The sequence below is a fragment of the Pezoporus wallicus genome, unplaced genomic scaffold (assembly GCF_028554395.1).
Source record: "Pezoporus wallicus isolate ANWC-B61680 ecotype Strahan unplaced genomic scaffold, APGP_CSIRO_Pwel_v1 scaffold_2584, whole genome shotgun sequence".
In the NCBI taxonomy this organism is placed as follows: Eukaryota; Metazoa; Chordata; class Aves; order Psittaciformes; family Psittacidae; genus Pezoporus; species Pezoporus wallicus.
Window position 1 is genome coordinate 10783655 of NW_026642851.1, and position 24917 is coordinate 10808571.

The 24917-nt window shown below is 37.1% G+C and overlaps 1 protein-coding gene across 1 annotated transcript in view; it reads right to left on the reverse strand.

Moving 5' to 3' along the window:
• The window catches only part of ODAD2 (outer dynein arm docking complex subunit 2), a 93066-nt gene that overhangs the window by 55894 nt on the left and 12255 nt on the right, over window positions 1-24917 (reverse strand). The window contains 4 exon segments of the mRNA XM_057432802.1: window positions 314-424; window positions 1806-2042; window positions 2203-2412; window positions 2694-2840. Coding sequence (XP_057288785.1) covers window positions 314-424; window positions 1806-2042; window positions 2203-2412; window positions 2694-2840 — 705 coding nt within the window.

Below are 24917 nucleotides of genomic sequence, written 5' to 3' on the forward strand. Positions count from 1 at the left end.
TTATACTGTCACATCGTCCCCTTTGTGAGCAAAAAATCCATTAAAAAAATAAAGCAGCTCTTTGCACTGTATGCCCTACCTCTCTCCATTGCTACCTGTGCAATTTAGGGCTTGTACACAAGAAGAGCAATTAGGAATTTAATTACAATATTAAACATGCAGCTAAAATATTCTCATGAATTACCCAAAGACCATCAACATTTTTATAAACACATTAGAGAAATAGTAAAACTAGAAATATTAAAATGGACAACCACATGAAAACAAAGGGCTAATCGTGGAACTGATCTACTGATTATAACAACAAAATTACCTTAAATATGGCACTTGCACAGTGCATCTGAAGCTCCACATGTTCACTACTCAGATTTTTCACAAGGTACTCAATCATTCCTTCTGTCTTAATTGCAAGTCTGTAAGTTGGCTAAAAAGGTAAACTGCATCTTTAAATCCTGAATATTAACAGTTAATAATACTAGTCACAGTAATAATACAGTGCTACAATTCTAGGCTTTGATATTGAGAAGCCTTGGACTATATTTTCAGCACAAGTCATCTGCATTGCTTTGAAAATAACTATTCTATTCTCTAAGTTAATCAAATACATAAATTCTCTGCAGTGCTCAAATCACATTTATAACCAGGCGCTGCAATGCTGATTTTGTACCCACCTGGCTTAAACAGAATTCAGTATATTCTGAAAGGTGTCCAGACTCCCTGCTCATAGCCAAGGAAGAAAAAGATGCTTCAAAATGGGATCATGAAATACCCACTCCCTTCAACAGGTGTATTACTAGAGCAAGGTTAGAAAACTGTTCTGAGAATTAATTTTTTTCATGACCTTTTCTTCCAAATTTTAACCCACAGGCATTGTAACAGGGGACCATTATTTAAGAGAGGGAAAACATTTGTGTAAGAGATCCATTTAGTGTTATTTCCAAATTCAGCCAAATAAGAAATCTCAAAAACTTCTCCTTCTCAATACAGACTTACTGAAACTAAAATCTATCAGGTTGCTGTCTCATGGAGCATGCATAAACCTGTGCAGTTTCAGGAAGCTAATTTTGAAAATACAAAGTGTTTTAAAATGTAAAATCTTTTGAAAAGTCATGTCTTCCATGTTTAAAATTCATCAAGAGAACTTAAGTATAATTTTCACCTTAATGTCAAGTAAGAGTCCAGAAAAAGAAAAATAACCACTCATCTTATGTGGCAATGGTACAAACTACTTGTATTCAAATTTAAAAACTGAATATACTCAGACCTGTGAAACCTGCCAAGGCAATCTGTAAAAAAATCACATATATTGCTTTCTTCTTTTTGCAATTGGTCAGATGTCATCTTACCCAATTCACAAGGCCATTGAAAACCATACTGTCCTGCACTGCATTGGATCTTTTTGGCCACACCTGCAGGTTAGCTTTGCAGAATTCAAATGTACTGATTAACCAGAATATAGCATCTTAAGTTGCCAAACTTGTCAAGTATGACAAAAAAAAAACCCAAACAAACAAAAAAAAACCAACCCCAAAACAAAACAAAAAAAAAAGCAGCAGAAAAATAAAGCTGGTTAAGGATTTCATTTCCTTATGTTTTCTTTCACAAAGAACTCCCAGCCTTTTAAATAAAAAAAAAGTTGTTGTCTTTACTTCATTACAAGCTGTGACTTTCTCAAAGCACTTTGGTCACACAAAGCATCAACTTCCAGATGGGTAATTGGCCTGGTTTAAGTCAAAAGCATGCTTCCTTTTAGTAGCCAACTGTTTTAATGTTTAGAAATAACGCAGCTCCATGTGTTTACTTACCGTTGAGGCACATTCTTGTAGCGTCCCCACTACTGGAGTTAAGATGTTTGCATGTGAACATTTGAGCCATCTAGCTAATAATGGAATGCCACCAGCTTTATGGATTGCTGCTTTGTTTTTGGTGGTTTTGCTGCAGCTCCAGAGTGCCAAAGCTCCACAACGTGCCATTTCACTATCTTTTGCTTGGTATGGTATTAGACTGGTTGATCCCACTGCATCACAATCCAACAGCCCAACCTAAAAAACCCAATTTTTTAATTATCTACAGGAAAGTTTGATATTATACTGCTTTTTAATTCTGGTAAAGACTACCACAAGAATCATGTATACAACACCACACATTTTTTTGAACAAAAAAGTGCATATGAAAAGGGTATAAATTTTAATGTCTGCTTACCAGTCTCTTGATTCCTCCATGCTGCCTAACTGTCCTTTGTGCTCGCTTAAATCTAGCAACATTAGCAATTGTTTCAGCTGCCAGACATTTTAGTTCTCTATCCGGAGAGTCCAATATTTTCACCATAATCTCTAAGCCCCCAAGATCTGCAATTGCATGCCTGATCAGGGTATTTTGACTAATTTCCTTCAGGATTTTTAATGAACCGATCTAAATAATGGAAAATAACAAGTTAAACATTATTTAAGTATACACAAACAGAAAAGTTATTTAAAATTATGGGCTATCTAAAATATTTTATCTGTGAAATTGAATCAGAAGAAAGAAACTGAAAGTTAAAGAAACAGATTTTCTTTTTTAATCCTTTAAATCAAGAAAATACAGAAATAAGAAAAGAAATCAATTTTCTTTATACTATATAACTTTGGAAATTGAAAAAATATTCTAATAGAAAAGACATATCCATTGCTCTATTTGACAAAGCTACTTACCTGACATTTAATTTCTTCCGTATCAAGCAAATTAATTAACACTTCAAGACATCCAATGTCTCTGATGGCCATCTGACAAGTTTCTTGAGCCAGATTGAAATCTTTCATCGAACACAGCGCAATCACAGTAGCTGTTGGATTACCTCCCTAAAATAAAAAAATAAACAAATGAGTAAACACATTTAATATAAAACATAGTCTATTCAACAGTACTAGTTAAACTACTACTAAATAAGAAACATGTTAGAGCATTTCAGTTCTATGGTGTTAAGTAACACAGACTTGATAGGAAATAGAATTACTGGCTTTAAGATGACAGAGGGGAGATTTAGGCTAGATATTAGGGAAAAGTTCTTCACTGAAAGTGTAGTGAGACACTGGCACAGGTTGCCCAGAGAAGCTGTGGCTGCGCCATATGTGGAAGCGCTCACATCCAGGAGGATGGGGCTTTGAGCAACCTTGTCTAGTGGAAGTTATCCCTGCCCATGGCTGGGAGTTGGAACTAGATGATACTTTGGGTACCTTCCAACCGAAACTATTCTATGATTCTATGATTATGTCTGGAAATGGCACAAAGATTGGAGAAAGAATAGCACGGTGTGACAAATAACTAATACGGCTTGCTGTGAGCAGTCTAGTAAATTAGGCAGTCAAGTATTGTGAGTTTTCTAAGAGTGTCTTGCAGATAGCAAAAGAACACACAATGAATATACAGACATTTTAGAGAAGCTACTTGCATTCTTTGCATTGGTATTCACTCTGGAAGAAACCAAAGTGATTCCAATGTGTATCTTCTATTGTGGACATTTCAGAGGATTTTTCTGAAACTGAAGCCACTGTAGGAAATTTTTATTAAAAAACTCTGACATTGTGAAGAGTAACAAACTGCCATTATTAGACAGTATTCAACTGAGTTTTAAAGGAAATGGTAAAATAGTTGATTCAGTAAAAGTGGCATTTACCCTTTCACTTCAAATTGCCCTGTTGCCAATGTCCTGGGAAACAAAAAATGTGATGTCAACTTTGAAGAGAGTTCAAGGGTTATCCAAGGCCTTTTAGCAAATATCTGTGCTGGACAAATTGGTAGATTGTAATAAAGAATTAGCAGACATCTGTCTAAATACGATATTCTTGAAACAATATGAGAGTCACCATGGATCTTTTATCAGATCCTTTCAAAATTTACCAAGCTAGTTGATAGGTCTAACTGAACTCCATAAGGATTTTTACAAAGGCCCTCCCTGATAGCTTTTAAGGAGAATAAGCCACAATGTTATAAGAGGAAAAGTCATTGCATGGATTGAAAAGAATGACTAAAGAGTTAGAAACTGAGGATAGGAGCAAAAACTCAGTTCAATAAAGGGATATGAGTTAGTGGAGTTCCATGGATCTATGTTGAAGTTACACAATTCAACATACTTATAAACATCCTGAAAGACTGGTTATGTGATCAAGCTTATTGATATTATGATTCAGGCCCAGCTGTGACAAACTGTTGAAGAACTTGCCCCCCTAAGAGGGCAATAAAACAGCACATGAGAAATGAGGCACATCAGAAAAAAATTATCTTAACTCCATAGATGAAATCATACTTTTTCAGCTGTCCATTAAAAATTAGAAATGATATCCTGAAGTTAGGGTAGGCGGAAATAAAACCAATATGGAATATTAGGAAAAAAATAGTGAACAGATAACGTCAGTATATGACAGAAGAAATCTGGGGTTCACATATACCTCAAAAAGTTCATGCAGTTCTGCAGCCCCAGTTTCAGTAAGGTTACTATAGCACTGGAAAACTTTCAAAGAGCAGAAAAGATAATCCAAATATTTTCAGTCTAGAAGACAGACGCCTAAAAGGGTATGACAGAGGTCTACAGTGTCAGGGATGGCACTGAGCGTGACAGGCAGGTATTGACTGTCCAATGTCTCTTTAAATACAGATATAATCTCTTTTAATAATGAGGTATAGTAGGATTGAGGTTGAAAATATAAAAAAGGACTTGGTTCTTTAAATGAGGTAACAGACTAGTAGAACTAGTTGCAAAAGGATTCTGCATGAAAGTTAAAAGTTTTCACCGAAGGTCAGTAAAAACTTAGGTATCTCATTCAGTTTTCAACTCCCTGAGCTAAGAACAAGTGGCAGCTTGGAGAGTATTAGAAAGTAATTAGAAAGTAGCAGAAAGTTGTGTGTTCTTACTTCACCCTGAGCATTCATTTAGGGTCCTGGGTTTCTTCTGCCTTGGTAGAATATGAACAGTGTTTCACACTACTGTAAGTTACGCAGTCAAGTCTCCCACATTTGTGGAAATCAGAAGGCAGGTAATCTGGAGTGCAAAAGATGAGCTTTAACCACAGAAGACTTCCATCCTGATCACTCTGTCACACTTCCTGCTGCAGTCAGGTTACTGGGATACGTTATCTTTTGATGTGCCCAAAACAGTTTCTTTTATGTCTAATTTAAAGGTCATACACTTAGAAATAATGAAAACAGGATATAGCTCAATGTAGGAGTTCTATCCTGGAAACCAGAGCATATAAAAAGACTTGGGATGCTGAATATGAACTTGAAATTACAATGTAACATTTGATTAAAAGATGAATTTTGGGATGTATAATTCAAAGTACTGGATAGGAACACAGGTATTATCTCTTTTTAGGGACTTGTGCAACTACTACTGAAATTCTGTGTAGAAAATTCCTTTATACCATTCTAAAAGGAAAGTGAAAATATGGAGATTATTCAGAAAAGAGAAATAAAACTTATTTTTAGCCTGGAAAATTGTTGCATTAAGACAAATATGAGAAGCACTGTTTAGATTATTAAAAAGAAATTAAGGTATGATTTATTCATAATGAATAAATAAATCCATGAGGATAGGCACGTGATCACAGAGAACTCTACAGTCTAGCACAGATGTTTGCTGATGTGAAGTTAAAGGTACTAAAATTTAGATGAGTAGTAAAGAGCTAGCTTTCTATTGTGTGCTTAATTATTCTTTGGAATAAATTACATAGAGGGATAAGATTTCCAGCAGTGGAAATTTTTCAGTCAAGACTGGAAGTTTTTCTAAAAGATGAGCTCTATTTCAGTCAGAGCTACTAGACTAAAAGCAAGAAAAAGATCAAAGAATACACCCTATGGTAGGCAGAAAGTTAAACCACATGATAACAATGTATACTTTTGAAGCTGTAGTATAGATTTCCTATTAATCAAATTGGGGATGAACCCAGCTGCACAGAAATTAAAAGGGCTGTGCTACCATGTAGCTACAACAGAAGCTGGAGTGCATGAGCAATGCCAACTGGTGCTAATGTGGAAGTTACAACTTCGAGCACCTAGTAAATTAAACTACAATATCCACCTCCCACATGCCTCTGGAATTCCAGGGAAGCTTTGGCTCCCATCCTAAGTCCATCTCTTTCAAATTACAGTTCTGAAACTGTAAAGAACTTTGAGACAATCCTTTCCAGAGGAAAGTATTTTGCTGAATTGTACACAGCATACTGAAATACAGAATATTAAAAAACTGAATAATATTTGCTAATATGAAACAAGAAGATCTAACAAAAGCAGAAGTTTTGCAGCATATTTCTTAAATTTAAACAGGAACAGTAGGACAGATACAGTAAAAAAAGGCTTTAAATTTGACATGCTCTTCAACTGATACCATAAATGTAGCAGAGAATTGTAAGTGAGAAAATACAGCCAAAAAGAATGTGAGAAAAATACTTCATAAAGTTCAGTAACTTACATCAGTTGGAACACTTCTGATAAATCAATAAAGTGTATGAGGATGGCACTTCATAGATAATTTTTACTTACACTTCTTGTAACAATAGATTTCCACAAAATTTCCCCACAGAAAACTGTTTAAATATAAGAGTAATTTTTTTAACATCTGCAACATATAGTGTCCTAAAGGAAGATTCTTACGATTTTTTTATGTTATCTTTTTTTTTAATCTTCATTATCATCTTGACTTCAGAAGAAAATGAAACGTGTCTTGCTTTAAGAACGTATTTTGAAAACATGTCCTAGGAATATAATATTGTAACATTGTCTCCCTGGAGAAACTAGCTTATCCACACACATCAAGCTCAAGTCTATTAAAAAATAATCTATAAGATATGATTACAACACTACACAGAATATTCTGTAGCTCAAAGGACTAACAGCTGTTCTTTTATGAAATTTGTGGTCTTTTCATATAGCATAGACTTTGAGGTTTACTTCGCTTTGTATTATAAAAATTTTGCAATAGGTGCTTAAAGAGAAAACTTGCCTTTTTATTATTTGACATAAATGTAAGAAGTGTATCACTAATCTGACAAGCAACATGTCTTCTTTTGAGGGTCGTTTCTCCTACAGTGAATCTACATTTATACATAACATAGTAATTCATAATTCACTTATTTTACATGTATAATGGTTCGCATATGACACCTAATATGGACCAGATTTTTAAAAAATAAATCACTTTAAATTCTCTTCTATTCAACAAGAAATAGAACTTCATATAAAATACATAAATGCATTTCATTTTTTCAGCTTTCAAAATGCATGCACCACTTTAAGTGCTTTTAAAGTAAAACCACAATAAAATATTTTTCATATGTGCTGAAGCATCAGTTCTACAAAATAAGAAATATTACTGATGGTTTCAACAATTATTTTTTGTTTCTTGAAGCTATCATTACAGTAAGTCTTGCAGTACTTACAGCATAGGTTTTAACATGCATGGAAATAGTTACCTCTCCATTAAGTTGACATAAAATCTGCATCATGTTGTTACACCATTTGAAATCTGATATGTTGGATGCAAAATAAACTCTACTGGCAGATCAACAATCAATTTTAAGGCTTGAAATTAAACACAGACTTAGTTTAAAATGTGCCCCTCTTCCCATACAGTGGTTTAACATATATATCCACAAATTAAATTAAAATAAACCATATCAATGCTATGTTATCAGTAAAACATCTTCTGTGCAAATGTACTTGTAATGTCTCTCCTGATACTAGAGCTCACCACTGGCAATTACAAAGCTATAAAGAACATGTAGCAAAGCCTGCATTTCTTTCACTTTTTAGGTGTTTAACACTTTTCTAATAACAATAATGAACAGATTAATCTAGTTAAAACTTTTAATGTATGTATACAAAGGCAGCTGCTTTAGACTATGGTAAGATCGTATATGCATTTGATATCTGTGAGTCTGACCTCACTGGTTTAGCCACCAGAAACATCTATATTTGGCAACATTGCTCCCAACATGACTTCATGCATCAGTTAGTCCATTCTGAATGTACAGCAAGATGGAAGATGCATAAACTTTTGGCTGCATCCAGGCACCTTTTCCCTGGCTTTCTTAGTGTCCTATCTTTCTCCATTAAAAATCCTTGTGCCTTCAGAAATTCTTCATTGTGATCTTAGGGAATGCTGGATACTGCTCCTGTGACCTTTTGGCAGAAACACGTTCAAATACAGCATGCCTAACACACATTGCCCAATGACCTAGTGGAAGATGTCCTGGTCCGTGGCAGGGCATTTGGACCTAGATAATCTTCAAAGGTCTCCTCCAAGCCAAACCATTCTACAATTCTATAATCTAAAGTTATGGTGGCTCCTCAACAACAGCAGTGGTAGAAAAGAGGTACCCATTTAGCTACTGATGACAATATTTGTTAAAAATAGTATTTAAGGTCATACTAGGGCTTCTCAAGCCACAAGGGTTCCAATAGGAGGAAAACATGGAAATTAGCTATAGGGACATATTCTAATATTCTTAAGCATTTAACTTTTTTCCCTGTAAGTTTGTTAAGTGAATTTTATAGTGAAAAAAAATGGCAAAAAGTGCCTTTGCACTTATTTTGTGGCCATTACCTCCTAAAGGAGCTGAAATCATACTGATTCCCAATGAAAGTCAGGAAAGTTTGAAGGTTGGTAGCCCAAGATGTTTCACACTTAAACCAACGTTTTCAGATGGCAGTGATAAAATAGCAATTAAATTAAAGCTAGTAGGAGGCCAGAAATTCATCCATTGTTGTTTGGTAAACTCAGAAAACCAGAAGGCATGATGTAATTGGAAAGAAGCAAAGAGGAAGCTCAGAAGAGACATTAGTGACTTTTAAAAATTATATAATGAGTACAAAAGCAAAAATCTCATTGAGGATGAAAACCAGAAAGTATAGAAAGAGATTAATTAGGCAAAATCATGAACCCTTCAGTTGGCTGAAACTCAAGAAACAGAGAATGAAGACAACATCAAATAACTAAGAATGAAAATAAAAGAATAACATAAGCATATAAGGGCACAAACCAAAATAAAACTACCAAGGGACACACAGGTTAAAATCATAATTTCATTGATACCTTCATAATAATCAAGAAGAAAAAAACCTAGTCAATAGCAAGTGTTCAACAAATGAAACCAAGAAAGCTAAAAACATTAATGGGTCTTTTATTAATGCATTAGTCTTTACTGTGTTCTAATAATGTACCATTAATGTCAATGAAGATGTAGTAAACACTCTGCTTCTGCTAAAGACATAACTATTCAGTAAATACTTAGAAAACTTAAGATTGTTTCATATCAGCTGACCTTAACAGAATCTGCTTTATGGTAGTGAGAGAACTGGCTGATGCCAAAGATCGTGATTAGTTTGCAGAACTTCAGAGAAAAGTCTGGTGTTAACAATGGAACACAACATAGATATTGCCTATCAACACCACAGTGCTGTCAGACAAAAAGACAAACTTCACAGAGAGACTTATAACAATATTTGTAACCTGTAAGATAGAAGAAATCATCCGTATTTGTTTTGGCACTAATAAAACAACAGCTTAAGTACTCATGCTTATTCTAGGTATCATGCCTCAGAAAAGATAGTGATCAATTTGATGAAGATCAGAAGGGGACAGCAAAATATCTCAAAAGTATGATCTAAGCAGAAAAACAGAACTGGTGTTGTTTACTCTAGAGATGAGAACAAGGTGGTGGTTTAAGGAACAGCTACAAAAACAATAATCTGTCTTCCACGTCCATTGTAGGTAAAACAAAAAAAATAATGGGATTGAATGGCATGAGGGCTGATTTATTCTAGATATTAGATAAACTTTTTTAATGGTAAGAATATTTTCATTTTGGAATAATGGCTTACAGCAGTTATGAAATCTCCACCATAGGAAAGTTACAGAAATATTTGTCCAGAAGACACACAAAGAATTGATGCTGCTTTGGAGGCAAGCAGGTGGGCTAAATGACCTCCTGCATTCTGGTTTTAGCCCTGTTTTCTATTAGATATATTCATGGATTTTTATTACCATGAGATTTTGGAAATATTAAACTTACCAAATATTTCCTTCTCTTCTTTAAAAAAAAAGAGGATTGATCTGTGGTATGTATGATCACAGATACAGAAGATAGATAATAAAATACACAGGCTTAAGATTTCAATATCACATGTCCCATTCAAATTATAACCCTTCCTAGTAAACTCAAAACTTTAAATTTTGAAACTATGATTTCAATTCAGTAGGCTAGGAAAGAAAGATACAAAATTTCCTCTAGAGTCATCTCGGGAAAGGGTAAACACTATTGAAGTTTTTGCAGATGAACTGCCACCAGGCAGAAACATTAGCTTTTCAGATAGCTGAGACTGTACAGGAGACCTATGCAATATCTATCCTGGTACAGATCTCTTTACAGCACACATTTCCTCTTTCCTTTTGCTTGAACCCTCTGATGTGATATGTAGCATAATTATACTACTTGGACTGATCTTCCTAGAGCAGAGACCTGTATCAGAATTTAGAATTGTCACAACTGATGCTAGAGAAAGGACGGCTTTATGAGAAAGGCCCCATACCTGGATTCAAGACACCAGTGGTCCTGGAGCGTTTGACAAAATTCCTGCCTGCTACTGGCTAGATGCCTTTTCCCAGTATCTTTGTTTCCAACTTTCAGCTGAAACCTAAAAGCATTATTGAAGCACAAGCAATAAAAGTACTAACAGGACTATAAAGAAGATGATTCCAAATGTGTTGCCCAATCTGTAGTAAAATACAGATACATGCATTGAAAAATACAAACATCACAGTATAGTGCATTTCAGTTTCTTGAGAGAAACCAAAACTACATAAAATGCAAATTATACACCTTTTGGCTCACAAACATCTCTATAAATACTGTACCTACTTGGAGTTTTTTAAATTATTTAATTTGTATTTGGATTTAGACTGACTATGACTGAATGCAACGCGAAAATGAAATGTTGTTTTACTTTGCATGGCAATATCAAGGATTATTTTTTCATCTGTTTAGAGCTATGGCTAAAATTTTTTTACCTTATTAAAAGTTAATTTTATTTACTTTGTTAAGTCCTAGATAGATGCTTTAATGTGCATGTCTGTGATAGCAAGACTACGACTGAATAACAGGAATGGAAACTGCTATTCATGGGCATTTTGTCATTCTTATGTATAATAATACCCTACTTCTGATTATGCATATATATAATCTGAATAGAAAATACAATATACTTGACAAAATTAAGACTGAACATACCAAGACAACATATTTTTAGAAAATACTGAACAAAATAGTTTTATGTGATATCAAAAAGAAAGTAGGTCAAATTACAGAAACCTTTATTGTTATACCAGAAATTATTTCATTAATATTCATCAGTGGAATGAAAAAACTACTAGAACAAAAACAGTAAGTGGAACCCCAGCCCAAAATATTATTAAAATATTGGCATTTTTATAAAACAAGAAAGCTAAAGCAAGTAGTAAAATGTGAAACAGAATTCTTCATTTACAGCTTTGTGACTTTCAGATTTTCTGTTGAACTTGACTCCCTCAAATCAGACAATTTTGTAATTTTCTGATGGAAAATACCTTAAAATTTAAACAAATTCTGATAAAGCTTAATGAAAGACTGAGTACTGCTCTATAATATGTACAATATGCTTCAGCAAGGCAGTTTTTCTATGCTAGTGAACCTCTAAAAACTCTGAGTTTTGTTTTGGTTTAAATACTAGTTCCAATTTTTCATTCTAGTTTATAAAACATACAAGCTGCAAGTTGTTAAGAGATGAGTTATGGACAAGTATAACTGAGTTATGGAATAATTCCCTGCCCCATTTCCTGAATCTTCTGGCGTTTGGCTACAGCCTGGCAGTATGTAAACCATACAGATTAATGTAAGTAAAGACAGTGGAAAATCACAGGCATCACAAAATCACAAAATCCAGAATGCTCACTGCACAGAAGCTGCACAGCTTTAGTCGCAGATTAATACCATGACCCTGACCCTTCACAGTGGCAGAAGCAACATATATGTTATAACCAAGACATAGTGAGTTTAAATTGTCACCATATTTTATGAAATTGAAAAGAAATGAGTTTCCAAACAAAAGAATAAGTCTATTATTTTCTAAGTGAACCAGAAGGTTTTGTTAGGCAACTGCTGATTCCCTCTTGAAAACTCTCACAAGACATGTATCTATCCCATTAGATTTCTTTTTCTGATTCATAGCAATTGGATTCTACTATTGAGGAGGTAAAAGTCCATGTAGCTCATGTGCAAACATATTAACTTTTACTTCATTGGACTAGGAATAGTAGAATGTTTTTCCCAGTAACTTCTCAAACCTCAAACTTGTAGAGAAGTGAATTGCTGACCCAAAAAACACAGAAAACCTGGCCAAGGTAATATATAATATCTCAACACTTCAAGTTAATCTTCTCATTTGTGAAATTTTCAGTTTAGGAGTGTATTTTTTCGCCAGTTACCTCTGGACAATGTTGTAAAAAAAATGGACCACACTTTTTTTGATCCTAATTAAATTTAGAGAGAAAACTATAAAGATTGCAACGTGCACAACTAACCTATCCCCTCTCAGCCCATAAGGATACTCTTTATGCTGCCTCTGCAATCTCCCTCCTGAAAGATGCCAACCAGCTGAAAAATACCAAGTGAACAAAAGGTGTTCCTTCAGGAAAACTGCTAACTATGGCTAAATTTGTGTTGCAATAAGAAACAAGTTCTCAGATGTATTTATGTGCCAGATAGCTGAGAACAGCTAGTTGGGCTAATAAATACCAAAGTAACTCAAAGGCCAAGATACAAATTTAAAAGTGAATCTTGGGTAAAGACAACAAAATGCTGTTTCTCAGAACAGTGAGTAACTTAGATCATATGATTTCTCAAAGAAAGGACATTGTATATTTTAATGACTAGAAGGCAGAAAGGTCCTTTGCATCTGTGTAGAAATTATTAGATTTTTTACTTTGCTTTTCTAATTGCTCAGACATCAGTCTTGGTCAGATGTCACAAAATTTCCACATGTTGCTATTTTTTGGTCAGCTAATTCTTGCAAATTCCTTAGAGACATTTATTTAGTCCAGGTTTTCTCCAGAATCCAGACAGCTTCTCTCTTTGTTCACCAACACAGTGTCTATAGAACTGTCCTAAATATGTGACAATGTGAGGATACTTTGCAGCCCACTCCCTGAAGAGCTCAAGATACAGTACAGATTATGGTGAAATGGTGAAAGAAAAAAGCCAGTAGGTCTGGTCTAACTGAAACCCTGCTGAGGAACTAGAAGCAAGATAAAACTGTAGGATCCAGATCACATGCACATCATCTATGTAAACAAAACTCAAGCAGTCACAAAGTTGGTCAGGCAAAGTTAAGATCATAGATACGTAGCAGATGCCCATCAATTAATTCTCCTATTAACTGCCAATTAGTTTTTAAGGCTGTTACCAAATAGGCTGATCTTTATAAAGCACTCCAAGGGAAAAAGGCCAGAAAGCATGCAAAGCCCTGTGTCCAAATACATAAAGAAGCTGGAATAAGAGTAGGCCTTCAAAAGACTATTTCACATGACATTCACTGATGATTTGAAATGCTCAGAAGTGTGGGGATGGGAGTCATCTGTCTAAATTCACTCATCTACAGCCATCCTACATTCTGATGATTAAGACCGAGTCACCTATAGCCATCCTACGTTCCTGTTAATTGAGATTAAGTCAACAATGAACTTAAAAACATGATCCACCTCATTCTGAATAGATGCTTAAAATATCAGATGAATCACATACTTAAAGTGCCTACTTTTTCCACTGATCATAAAGGTAGCTTTGAGTGCCCAGCTCAGCTAGAAACACCTACTTTGTTTACGTTTAGAAGTAGGTGAGAAGAATTCCAATCTAGGTATTGACTTTTATGTCTTAGCACTAGAACAAGGTCATAGCCTTCTCCCTGCCTTTGACCACTTCATCTGTGGAAAATAAAGCATACCTATTTTTAGACAGAACATGCAGAGATTAGTAGGATATTACGGTTGAATAAGAAAAAGAAAAGGTTCTAGCATTAAAAACAAAACAAAACAAAAAAAAACCAAAAAGACTCCCCAAAAACCCAACCCAAAAAACAAACAGAAAAACCCAACCAAAAACCAGAAACCAGCACAAGCAGCACTACTGTTTTTTAATTTAACATTGATACTTGTAAGTCCTGACAGCAGACTTTGAGATATGATATAGGCCACCCATAACACAGATGTACTACTGACCTCCTGTGACAGTGTCAGACCTGTTTTGATTTGCCTAGCAATTTTGATTTTGCCTAGCAAAAAGGCCCAAAAGCCTTAATGTTATTACAGCTATTTTATCTTTATGGATCTATTTGGATCTATTTTGGATCTATTTTGGAACTTAATCTGGCAAGTTGGGTCAAGGACAATAGAAAGGGCTTCTTCAAATACATAGCGAATAAAACTAACACAAGAAGCAGTATAGGCCCACTGCTGAATGAGGTGGGTGCCCTGGAGACAGAGGATATAAAGAAGGCAGAGGTGTTGAATGCCTTCTTTGCCTCTGTCTTCTCTGTCTTTACTCCTGCAGACTCTCCCCGGGGGACCCATAGCCACAGAAGGAGTCAGGATAAAGGAGGAGTTTGCTTTGGTAGATGAGGATTGGGTTAGGGATCAGTTAAGTAATCTGGACACCTATAAATCGATGGGTTCGAATGGAATACACCCGCGGGTGCTGAGGGAGCTGGCGGAGGTCATTGCTGAGCCACTCTCCATCATCTTTGGTAAGTCGTGCGAAACAGGTGAGGTGCCTGAGGATTGGAGGATGGCAAATGTCACGCCAGTCTATAAGAAGGGCAAGAAGGAGGACCCAGGTAATTATAGACGGGTCAGCCTCACCTCCATCCCTGGAAAGGTGATGGAACAACTTATTCTTGACACCATCTCTAGGCATATCAAGGATGAGGGGGTCATTAAGAGCAGCCAACATGGCTTTACCAAGGGGAAGTCATGTTTGACCAACCTTATAGCCTTCTATGAGCAAGTAACTAGGTGGATGGATGATGGTAGAGCGGTAGATGTGGTTTTTCTTGATTTCAATAAGGCATTTGGTACTGTCTCCCACAGCATCCTCATAGATAAGCTAAGGAAGTGTGGGCTTGATGATCAGGTAGTGAGGTGGATCAAGAACTGGTTGGAAGGAAGAAGGCAGAGAGTTGTGGTCCATGGGGCAGAATCTAGCTGGAGGTCTGTGACTAGTGGAGTCCCTCAGGGGTTGGTGCTGGGTCCAGTGCTGTTTAATATTTTTCTCAACGACCTGGATGAGGGAACTGAGTGTACCCTCAGCAAGTTTGCTGATAATACTAAACTGGGAGGAGTGGTTGACACACCAGAGGGCTGTGTTGCCATTCAGCAAGACCTGGACAGGCTGGAGAGGTGGGCGGAGAGGAACTTGATGAAATTCAACAAGGGCAAGTGTAGAGTCTTGCATCTGGGGAAGAACAACCCCATGTACCAGTACAGGTTGGGGGCTGACCTGCTGGACAGTAGTGAAGGGGAAAGGGACCTGGGGGTCCTGGTGGATAGGAGGATGACCATGAGCCAACACTGTGCCCTTGTGGCCAAGGCGGCCAATGGCATCCTAGGATGCATTAGAAAGGGTGTGGTTAGTAGGTCAAGAGAGGTTCTCCTCCCTCTCTACTCTGCCTTGGTGAGGCCGCATCCAGAATACCGTGTCCAGTTCTGGGCCCCACAGTTCAAGAAGGACAGGGAATTGCTTGAAAGAGTCCAGCGCAGAGCTACAAAGATGATTAAGGGAATAGAACATCTCTCTTATGAGGAGAGGCTGAGGGAGCTGGGACTCTTTAGCTTGGAGGAGACTGAGGGGTGACCTCATCAATGTTTACAAATATGTAAAGGGTGAGTGTCAGGATGATGGAGCTAGGGTTTTTTCAGTGATGTCCAGTGATAGGACAAGGGGCAATGGGTGTAAACTGGAGCATAGGAGGTTCCATGTGAACATTAGGAAAAATTTCTTTACTGCGAGAGTGACAGATCACTGGAACAGGTTGCCCAGGGGGGTTGTGGAGTCTCCTACGTTGGAGATATTCAAGGCCCGCCTGGACAAGTTCCTGTGTGATGTACTCTAGGTTACCCTGCTCTTGCAGGAGGGTTGGACTAGATGATCTTTTGAGGTCCCTTCCAACTCTAAGGATTCTGTGATCCAGCTCATTTGGGAAAACAGTGGAGAAAATTTAATGACGTTGGACTAAGAAGGACCTGTGCCTAGACTACTGGAGAGCTAGCATGCTGCGGATGCTTAGTAAGCACTGAGCAGACACAAAAGACAGTGTCATTTGAAACCAGGCAAAAAAGATTTTGCAAGAAGAACAAAATGATACTGATAGTTTATGAAAAACCAGGAGGCAGATACTCTCTGGAAAAATAAAACAAACTTAAAAACTGAGCTTAGTGAGAGCATAGGAAAAACAAATACAGATGAAGACATGGTTGAAGCACAGGCATGCTTCTGAAGTAACTGCATGTATAGTAAGTCGTGGTTAATCGATCCTAGGTCCAATGTGGAACATTTAAAGCCAATGAAAAATGCTGTTATCACTTCTTAAAGCTCTCGATAGCTTTCAGACACAACCACGTTATAATTCTTTAGGAAAGCCAGCAATTTGGTTATCTGCTTCAGGATTATAAAGCCTTAAACCAGATTGAAACAGCTGGGGGAATTTACAATTATTTTAGAGGTACAGTAGCTACAGTGGTGAAACAGTAGCTCATTAATTTAGTATTAATTTAATTACCTGCTTTTACAATAGAATACAATCCTGTAGAAAGAGGGAAATTAAACATCAATTGTTTTACATTCTTTTCCTTAGCCCTTAATTTTTTATATACTGTATCTTTTTTTTATTGTTTTTTGTTAATTTCTACACTTTTGTTTGTTTTTTCTTTATTTCTGTCTGGTCTTTCTTCTCATCAGCTATGAAACTCTAAGGAATGTGTCACCCTCAGAAGATTAAACTTCCACTACACAGAACTTCATCAGAGTTGGTGCTAATGGTCAAAACTCAACTGGTTGTTACAAATTTTATATGTCTCTTATGATGAGGAATGATTGTTGGTACAGTATTTTGAGGTGAGAGCTACGCAAGTGCTTCAGAGTTGCCAGTTATAATAATAATTTGATACTCTACTATTTGCCAATATTTCTTACCTAGTAAGTTTATCATCAAAAGATTTCTTTTTCATTATCAGCACTGGCTAGGTTGTTAAAAAATACATAACTATAAAATGCAGTTTTCCCATATTTTTATTCCCCCCCCCCCCCCCCCCTTTTTTTTCCAGAACCACATTCTTTACCAAAATTTAAAAAGCAAACAAAAACCTTGGCTAATACTGGAAGGTGGGAACAAGAGATGTTCATGAATAGTGAAGAAAAGAATGATACGGAGGCTGACAGATTTGCCAAGGCTGACAGGTTAGCCAGACATGTGCCTAGAAACACTAGCAGGTGGTACATGTTTATGTGTTATACATTTGGTATTCTCTAAAAAATAACAGTCTGCCACTTAGCCAAACTACAGCAGAATTCATTTTTCATCTTGATCGCTCAGTTCAGCTAAATAACCTCCTTAAAATTAACCCACCACATACTTTGATAAGTGAAAAGATCAGTCTAGTGATAATTTCAGGTAAATTATCCACAAAGTTGGCCAGTCCTGAAAACATCCATTATACAGTGTCAAAATTATTTTATATATGAAAATCATAGAATCATACAGTAGTTAGGGTTGAAAGGGACCTTAAGATCATCCAGTTCCAATGCCCCTGCATGGGCAGGCACACCTCGCACTAAACCATGTCACCCAAGGCTCTGTCCAATCTGGCCTTGAAAACTGACAGGGATGGAGCATTCACAACTTCTCTGGGCAACCCATCCCAGTGCCTCACCATCTTCACAGTAAAGAACTTCTTCCTTATATCTAATCTAAACTTCCCCTGTTTAAGTTTGAACACATTACCCCTTGTCCTATCACTATACTCCCTAAAGTAGAGTCCCTCCCCAGCATCCTTCAGATACTGGAAGGCTGCTATGAGGTATCCACGCAGCCTTCTCTTCTCCAGGCTAAACAGCCCCAACTTTCTCAGCCTAATTTCATACAGGAGGTGCTCCAGTCCCCTCATCACCCTCATGGCCCTTCTCTGGACTTGTTCCAACAGTTCCATGTCCTTCTTATGTTGAGGACGCCAGAACTGTACACAGACTCCAAGTGAGGTCTCACAAGGGCAGAGTAGAGGGGCAGGATCACTTCCTTTGACCTGCTGGTCACGCTCCTCTTGATGCAGCCCAGGATACGGTTGCCTTTCTGGGCTGCGAGCACACACTGAAGCCGGCTCATGTTCAGTTTCTCATCGACCAACACCCCCAAGTCCTTCTCTGCAGGGCTGCTCTGAATCTCTTCTCTGCCCAACCTGTAGCTGTGCCTGGGATTTCTCCGACCCAGGTGTAGGACCTCGCACTTGGCATGGTTAAACTTCATGAGGTTGGCATCAGCCCACCTCACAAGTGTGTCAAGGTCCCTCTGGATGGCATTCCTTCCCTCCAGCGTACCAACCAAACCACACAGCTTAGTGTCATTAGCAGACTTGCTGAGGGTGCACGCAATCCCACTGTCCATGTCAGCAAGAAAGATGCTGAACAAGACCGGTTCCAACACCAATCCCTGAGGACACCACTTGTTACTGGTCTCCAGCTGGACATTGAGCCACTGACCACAACTCTTTGCATGCGTCCAGCCAGCCAGTTCTTTATTGAACAAGTGATCCATCCATGAAATTGATGTCTCTCCAATTTAGAGACAAAGAGACAAAGATATACCCATAGGTAAATTGAGTGTATTTAAGAGTTTGGAATTTTCAGCCCTAGGAACAGGTTTGCTCTATGTATCAAGAGCAAGCAAGGGCAGCCTCTGCCACTGTACAACAGATCAACTCAGGTCCACCTGCCAATGGCAGAGAATGTTAGTTTTGAGTGATTTGTGCAGTCTGATATCCAATGTGAAGCTCATCTCATTACTTAAAAAACAGCATCTTACCAGCATCTTACTGTAAGGGTGGTGAGACACTGGCATGGGTTGCCCAGGGAAGTTGTGAATGCTCCATCTCCAGTGATGTTCAAGGCCAGGTTGGACAGAGCCTTGGGTGGCATGGTTTAGTGGGAGGTGTCCCTGCCCATGGCAGAGTGGTTGGAACTGGATGATCTTAAGGTCCTTTCCAACCCTAACTATTCTATGATTCTATGATTTATTTTATACACATTTATGTATGTTTGTTTTGTATTTGATGGCTAATATAATATGTCATGCACGTCTTACTAATGTGATATCATAAAGGAAAAAGAGTTAACTCTTATTATCTAGATTGTGGAAAAAAAATATAATGTACAATATATTTTCTACACAGATTAGACACTTTTACTTCTGCTATTAGATTCTAATATTTCCATCTATTCCGTATCTAGAGCCAGATTTTAAGATTACATATAGGGTTTTTTTTATAATTCTGTACACAAAATAACTCCTAAATTCCTATCAGACCAAATTCATAACTTGTATTTTAATCATCTATGTATCCAATTATAATTGTGAAGATCTACCCACCAGTAAATTTCTGGGGAAATAGAAGCACAGCCGAGAAATAGAGAGTTAGTTCCTCACGATTTGTATTTGCAGTTGTCTTTGCATTTTGTTCTTCAGACATATCCATAAACATCAGAGATTTTAGGCTTTTTCTGTGACTACCATAAAACTTTTGAGCAGTATTACAATGTGTAAAACAAATAATTGGTACTTTAGTGGGTACACTGTAACATTAATACTATTTTTTCTTGTCTTACTAAATTTAAAATTACTTCTTGTGTAGTTTCACTTTAATTAGTACTTGAAGACTCATTTTATTCCTTAGGCTAATATGTTAATGTCTCTTTTGAGGTTCTTTCAGAATAAAACTGAATTACTTTTCTGCTAATCCCAAAATACAATCAATTTCTTAATGCATGCATACTTTATGAAGATGATTTAAATTTTTCTGAGTACTAGTGTAATCTTAATAATGTGGAACATTTCCATTACCGTTATAACTTAATAAAGCTATACTTTTCCGTTATGCAGTTAAAAAATACAAAAATTCATACAAAAATTGAGAAAAATCTACAAACCACATCAATGCTTTTGCAAGTGCCATAAACTTATAATTGTTTGCTATAAAAGAATTGCTGTATACACCACATGTTAAACCACAGGAGGGCTGAGAGTGCTAAACAATTTTATTTTGCACAAAAACAATATTTATTTTGAAAGCCTGGACATTTTCTATCACAAAATTTTATGAGGAAGATACGTTTTTCAGATAACTAAATCCTTAGACCTCAGATATGACAAGTCTCATCTTGGAGATAAACTCTGACTGACTTTATATTAATGCATAGTAGGGAAACATGCAAGCAGTTGTTGACTGACCTACCCTCCAAGTAGAAAATGTCGTATCGTAAACCTTCCACATAGAATGCAAAAGAACTCCACACACAAGCAACTGCCATTTAAGATTTGGTCCTCAAATGTTCTGAAATAGGCTCCCTGTTTCTGCAATAGTTTGGACCTTCCTTGTCCATATTTCTAACCTTCACACATACATGGATTCCCTGCACCCTGGTTTACCCCTAGCTCTTCAATTCCAATTCCCAGGTGTCTCCCCATCTTTTCCTGGAGAATAAAACTATCTTACACTGTTTATCAACAATACATGAAATACATTTGAGATTCTGCATCTTAGCACCTGGCAGAGAGTCCCTGAATCATTTCACTGTCTACTTGATTTTCTGCATTTCTAGCCTGTTCCAAGAATGCTAGCGCCCTCTATGTACAAAGAGCTCAGCTGAGGATTCACTGTTCCTTCCGGCAAGCCAGTATAAAGCTGCATTTCCCTAACTGAAAAATTTGAGCTTCCTGAGAAGAGGAAATAAATTCTGTCTGTAGTGCAACAGCTACACTATGTCCTCCTGGCTTAGCTCTGTTCACACTGAACAGTGTGAAGGGGAAGCAGAAGCGATGGCAGTAGTTCTCGCACAGCCAATACTCAATGAGGCACATGCACTGTAAGAACTAGACCCATAGCTTTGATCTCATAAAACTTCCATTTCCTTGACCCAGTTGCCTAGAAATAAGTGAGGACTTTTAGAGGAAGGTGGAGAGAAAGGAAAGGGAAGAGGCAAAGACTGGAAGGATCTTTGTACAGAAAATTCTGTACATTTCTGCCTCAGTGGTCTGTTTGCCATCTTTATGTAATGTAAGCCCAATACAGAAGGGCCTCCTGCCAGCTACAGAAATGTTAGTTGAATGCATGAGCCTTCCAAAGATCCTGCCAAAATGCAGCTGTGGAGCTGACCTGAATACACCCAGTGTATCCTGCAGTTCTCGCAACCTTTTCCTTGTCCAGTGAATGAGATTTCACTGAGACATGTGACAAACACCCAGTAATCCCCTGCTATGCACTGCCAGGGCACATAGGCACCTAGGAGCTGGTATTCAGGGCACATTCTCCCTAACTCCTGTTCAGTACATAGCCTTTCCCCACCTCCTGGAGCTAGCACAAGATGCAAACAGCTGGGGAGAGACAGAACATTTGTCCACCTCTGATTCCAAAGTAGAAAAGGAACACAATGCTGTTCTGGGAATGAGGTTGGTTGAACCGGAGTAATTCAAAACAGATAGGAAATGAGTGGATACTTTACTTGATGTGTGAGGTTTCACTACTCTACTGTACCCCTAAAATACAGCCAAAAGTAGAATGACTTTCCAAGTAAGAAACTGAAAGAAGAATTTTGTAACTAACATAGTCCTGCAGAACTCTATCCAGACCTCACCCCTGCATACGTGTACACATAAATCATCCCCTTACAGGGAACCAAAACCAAGCAGCACAAGGGTTTAAGGGATTAAAGATTTATTCTGGAGATTGGAGTTATTCCTGGAGCAGTCACCAGCCCCAATTCACCTTTCAATGTCTCAACTTTATCTTAAAACTGGCAACAATCAGAGCTCAACAGCAGCAGCACAAATCATTGTGCCCACCTCTGGGCAGGAAATCTTTTCTTTTTTTTTTTTCAGCACACAGCCTCAGCTCTGCCACAAAGAAGATCCAGCATTCTATGTGATGTTCCCCATTTCTTGTAAAACAGATCATTGTAAAATGTGGCCTCTTCACCCTATGCCCATGTAAAACGTAGTCCTCCCTCTAAAAACCTAATACTTCAGAAGCACTACTTTAATAAATTAGAAATCTGAAGCAGGCTTTCCTGAGTAAATCTCACTGTTACAAACATCAAGCGAACACTTCGTTCCAGTTTTGTCTACTCTAGGCCCGAAAGATGCTTAACACAACACCATCACCAACCCCACTGATCAGTCTTCACTGCCCATTCTTAAGTTAACGGGGAGACATGGCAAGAGCACACATGCTCTTGTCTTCTGTTTCTGAGCCCTGGGAAGTTTGAAAGTAGGAGAAAGAGCCAGACCACAAAAGCAGCTGTTTCCCAGTGGAGCAATTCCAACATGGCTGATCTTTCCCGGAAAGGAGAGGGAATGTAGAAGGGCAAAAAGTCAGAAGGGAATTTCCTCTGCACTGGAATTTTCTCTCCATGAAGAGTTATACAAATACATAGCCTACAGTCACAATTCACAGGATCTAGCAAGTTTGCTTTATACAGGAAGAAACCGTCTCTTTAAGTTTGAGAGACAATCAAACACTGGTATAAAAACTAGGTATCTTTCAGCATTTATGGAAGTTTTATGTTTGCAAATCGGTCTTTTATAGCTGAACTGTAATGCGCATTTACCTTAGCAGACATTCAAAAAATGGTTGCATCTACAAATTATTAGATTTTCTGTATTTCAAGCATCTATTATTTAATGCATTTTATTAATTTTTTAAGATGTGTGAACAATGTGTACAACCATTGAAGAGACAAAACCCCTTGAAATTTGTGCTTCTATATAAATACACTTGTAGATAAATTAAATATCGCAGTCATAAATGTATTTTCTCTTATATTGCATGTGTCATGAACAATTGCCCATATGAACAACAAGAATGCCAAAAAATCCCCTAAGTCTGGCCAGAAGTGCAGTATTTATACTCGAATTAAAATGAATTCCATGTGCAAGTTAAAGTAGCACTCCATCAATAAAACATTTCAACCACTGTCTGTGGTATGGCACTGAGGCATCTCTTTTCAGCTTTATCTGACACTAGGGATTTCTTGCTTTACGTAGCTAAGAATCAACAGAGAACTATTTTAAGTATAACTTCAAGTATTTCATTTAATTTATTTCTAATTTAAAGAACTATTGGAAGACTCAGGTGTGCATAAATACATAAACAAGTATACATTTGAATTTTCATAACAAAACTTTTTCATACTATGGAAATTTTGTATTATAGACACTTCTTAGTAGGTACTCACAATTTGATAAAAATGCTCCCCTTTCTTTTTCTAGTTCTAAGCCATTAAGTAATTTTGCTTGTTGACAGCTGTAATAAAATACACTAATTTCTAAAGCAGAGGAGCGTGAAAAATACTTTTTCCTATTTGCCATTCTCACCCCTCATTCAGAATAGTTTCATGCAAGTCTAGATATGTTTCAGTACTGAATCACATCCCATATTAAAATCCAAACATGATTATACGAAGAATCTAGAGAGGAAATGGAATTTGAGAAATATGTAACCAGGAGAGATGACTCTTGTTGGTAAAGAAGGTGGTGCAGAAATGGCCTAATGAAGAGATTTCTGGGAGTTCACCAACAGTAATGGGTTTGAAGTATCCTCTCCAGGAAGACCTTGAGTGTTTACTAAAAAGTATCATGGTTATTTCCCTGAGCTCCCAGAAAGAGGTGGTCCATAAGACAGACAGAACAAGCTATTAGTAGACTTACAGATTTGAAAACACCTTGAACTGTAACTACATGCAACTATAGAGTTACATACGTAACTACTGTATCATGCAAAATGTATATATTGAGTGCTCATTAGGGGGTAGCTGACCAAGTTACATTCTGAATGCTGCACAAGATTACACTTGCAAAGGGCTATTTTAGCATAGACAAAATGACAAGAATATAGAGGTCCAATCTAGAAAAGATAAAGCATAAAGAATTGTAGAGACTTGTATTACCCTAGTATTTCTGTATCTCTTTGGCTACAACCAGTAGCATAGGTTCCACAAACATGAACTGAGAACAAGTGGTGCAAATGCACTGAAAACTGTTAAAAGACTGTTACTCTTCTACAAGGAGCCAAAGACTTCGCTTATTCCTCATAAGTATTTCTGCTGTACCAAATGCCAGCATCATCATTTTATCAGTCGGATGTGTGTACTCTATAGGTTTACTCAAAAAAACAAATAAACCAGTGCTTTTATTAGTAACTTACAGCACATAAATTCCAGTACAAACTTGAGAAGGAATTTCTCCTGAGGGAAAAATATAATTAGTTTTAGACTTTTCCAGAATAGTAGAGGATTGTTGGGGTTTTTTTAAAGTGTTTCAGACATACACAGAATTCCAAACATCTATATTTATAGGTTCCAAAAGATTTTCAACATCTGTGTAAAAAAACCTTCTTTTTTTCTTTAGAGTATGCCTGTTTATCATACATTTTCTTGTCCACTAACAGCATCTATCCAGACATAAGACCACGTTAGAATTACTTCAGTCATGCATTAATCATAGCTGATGAAAGACTTTAGGCACATACTCAGTTTTAATAAAAACTCTTGAAAGTTATTATCCACATAAAGAAATACCTTGGAAAGTTTCAACACAAA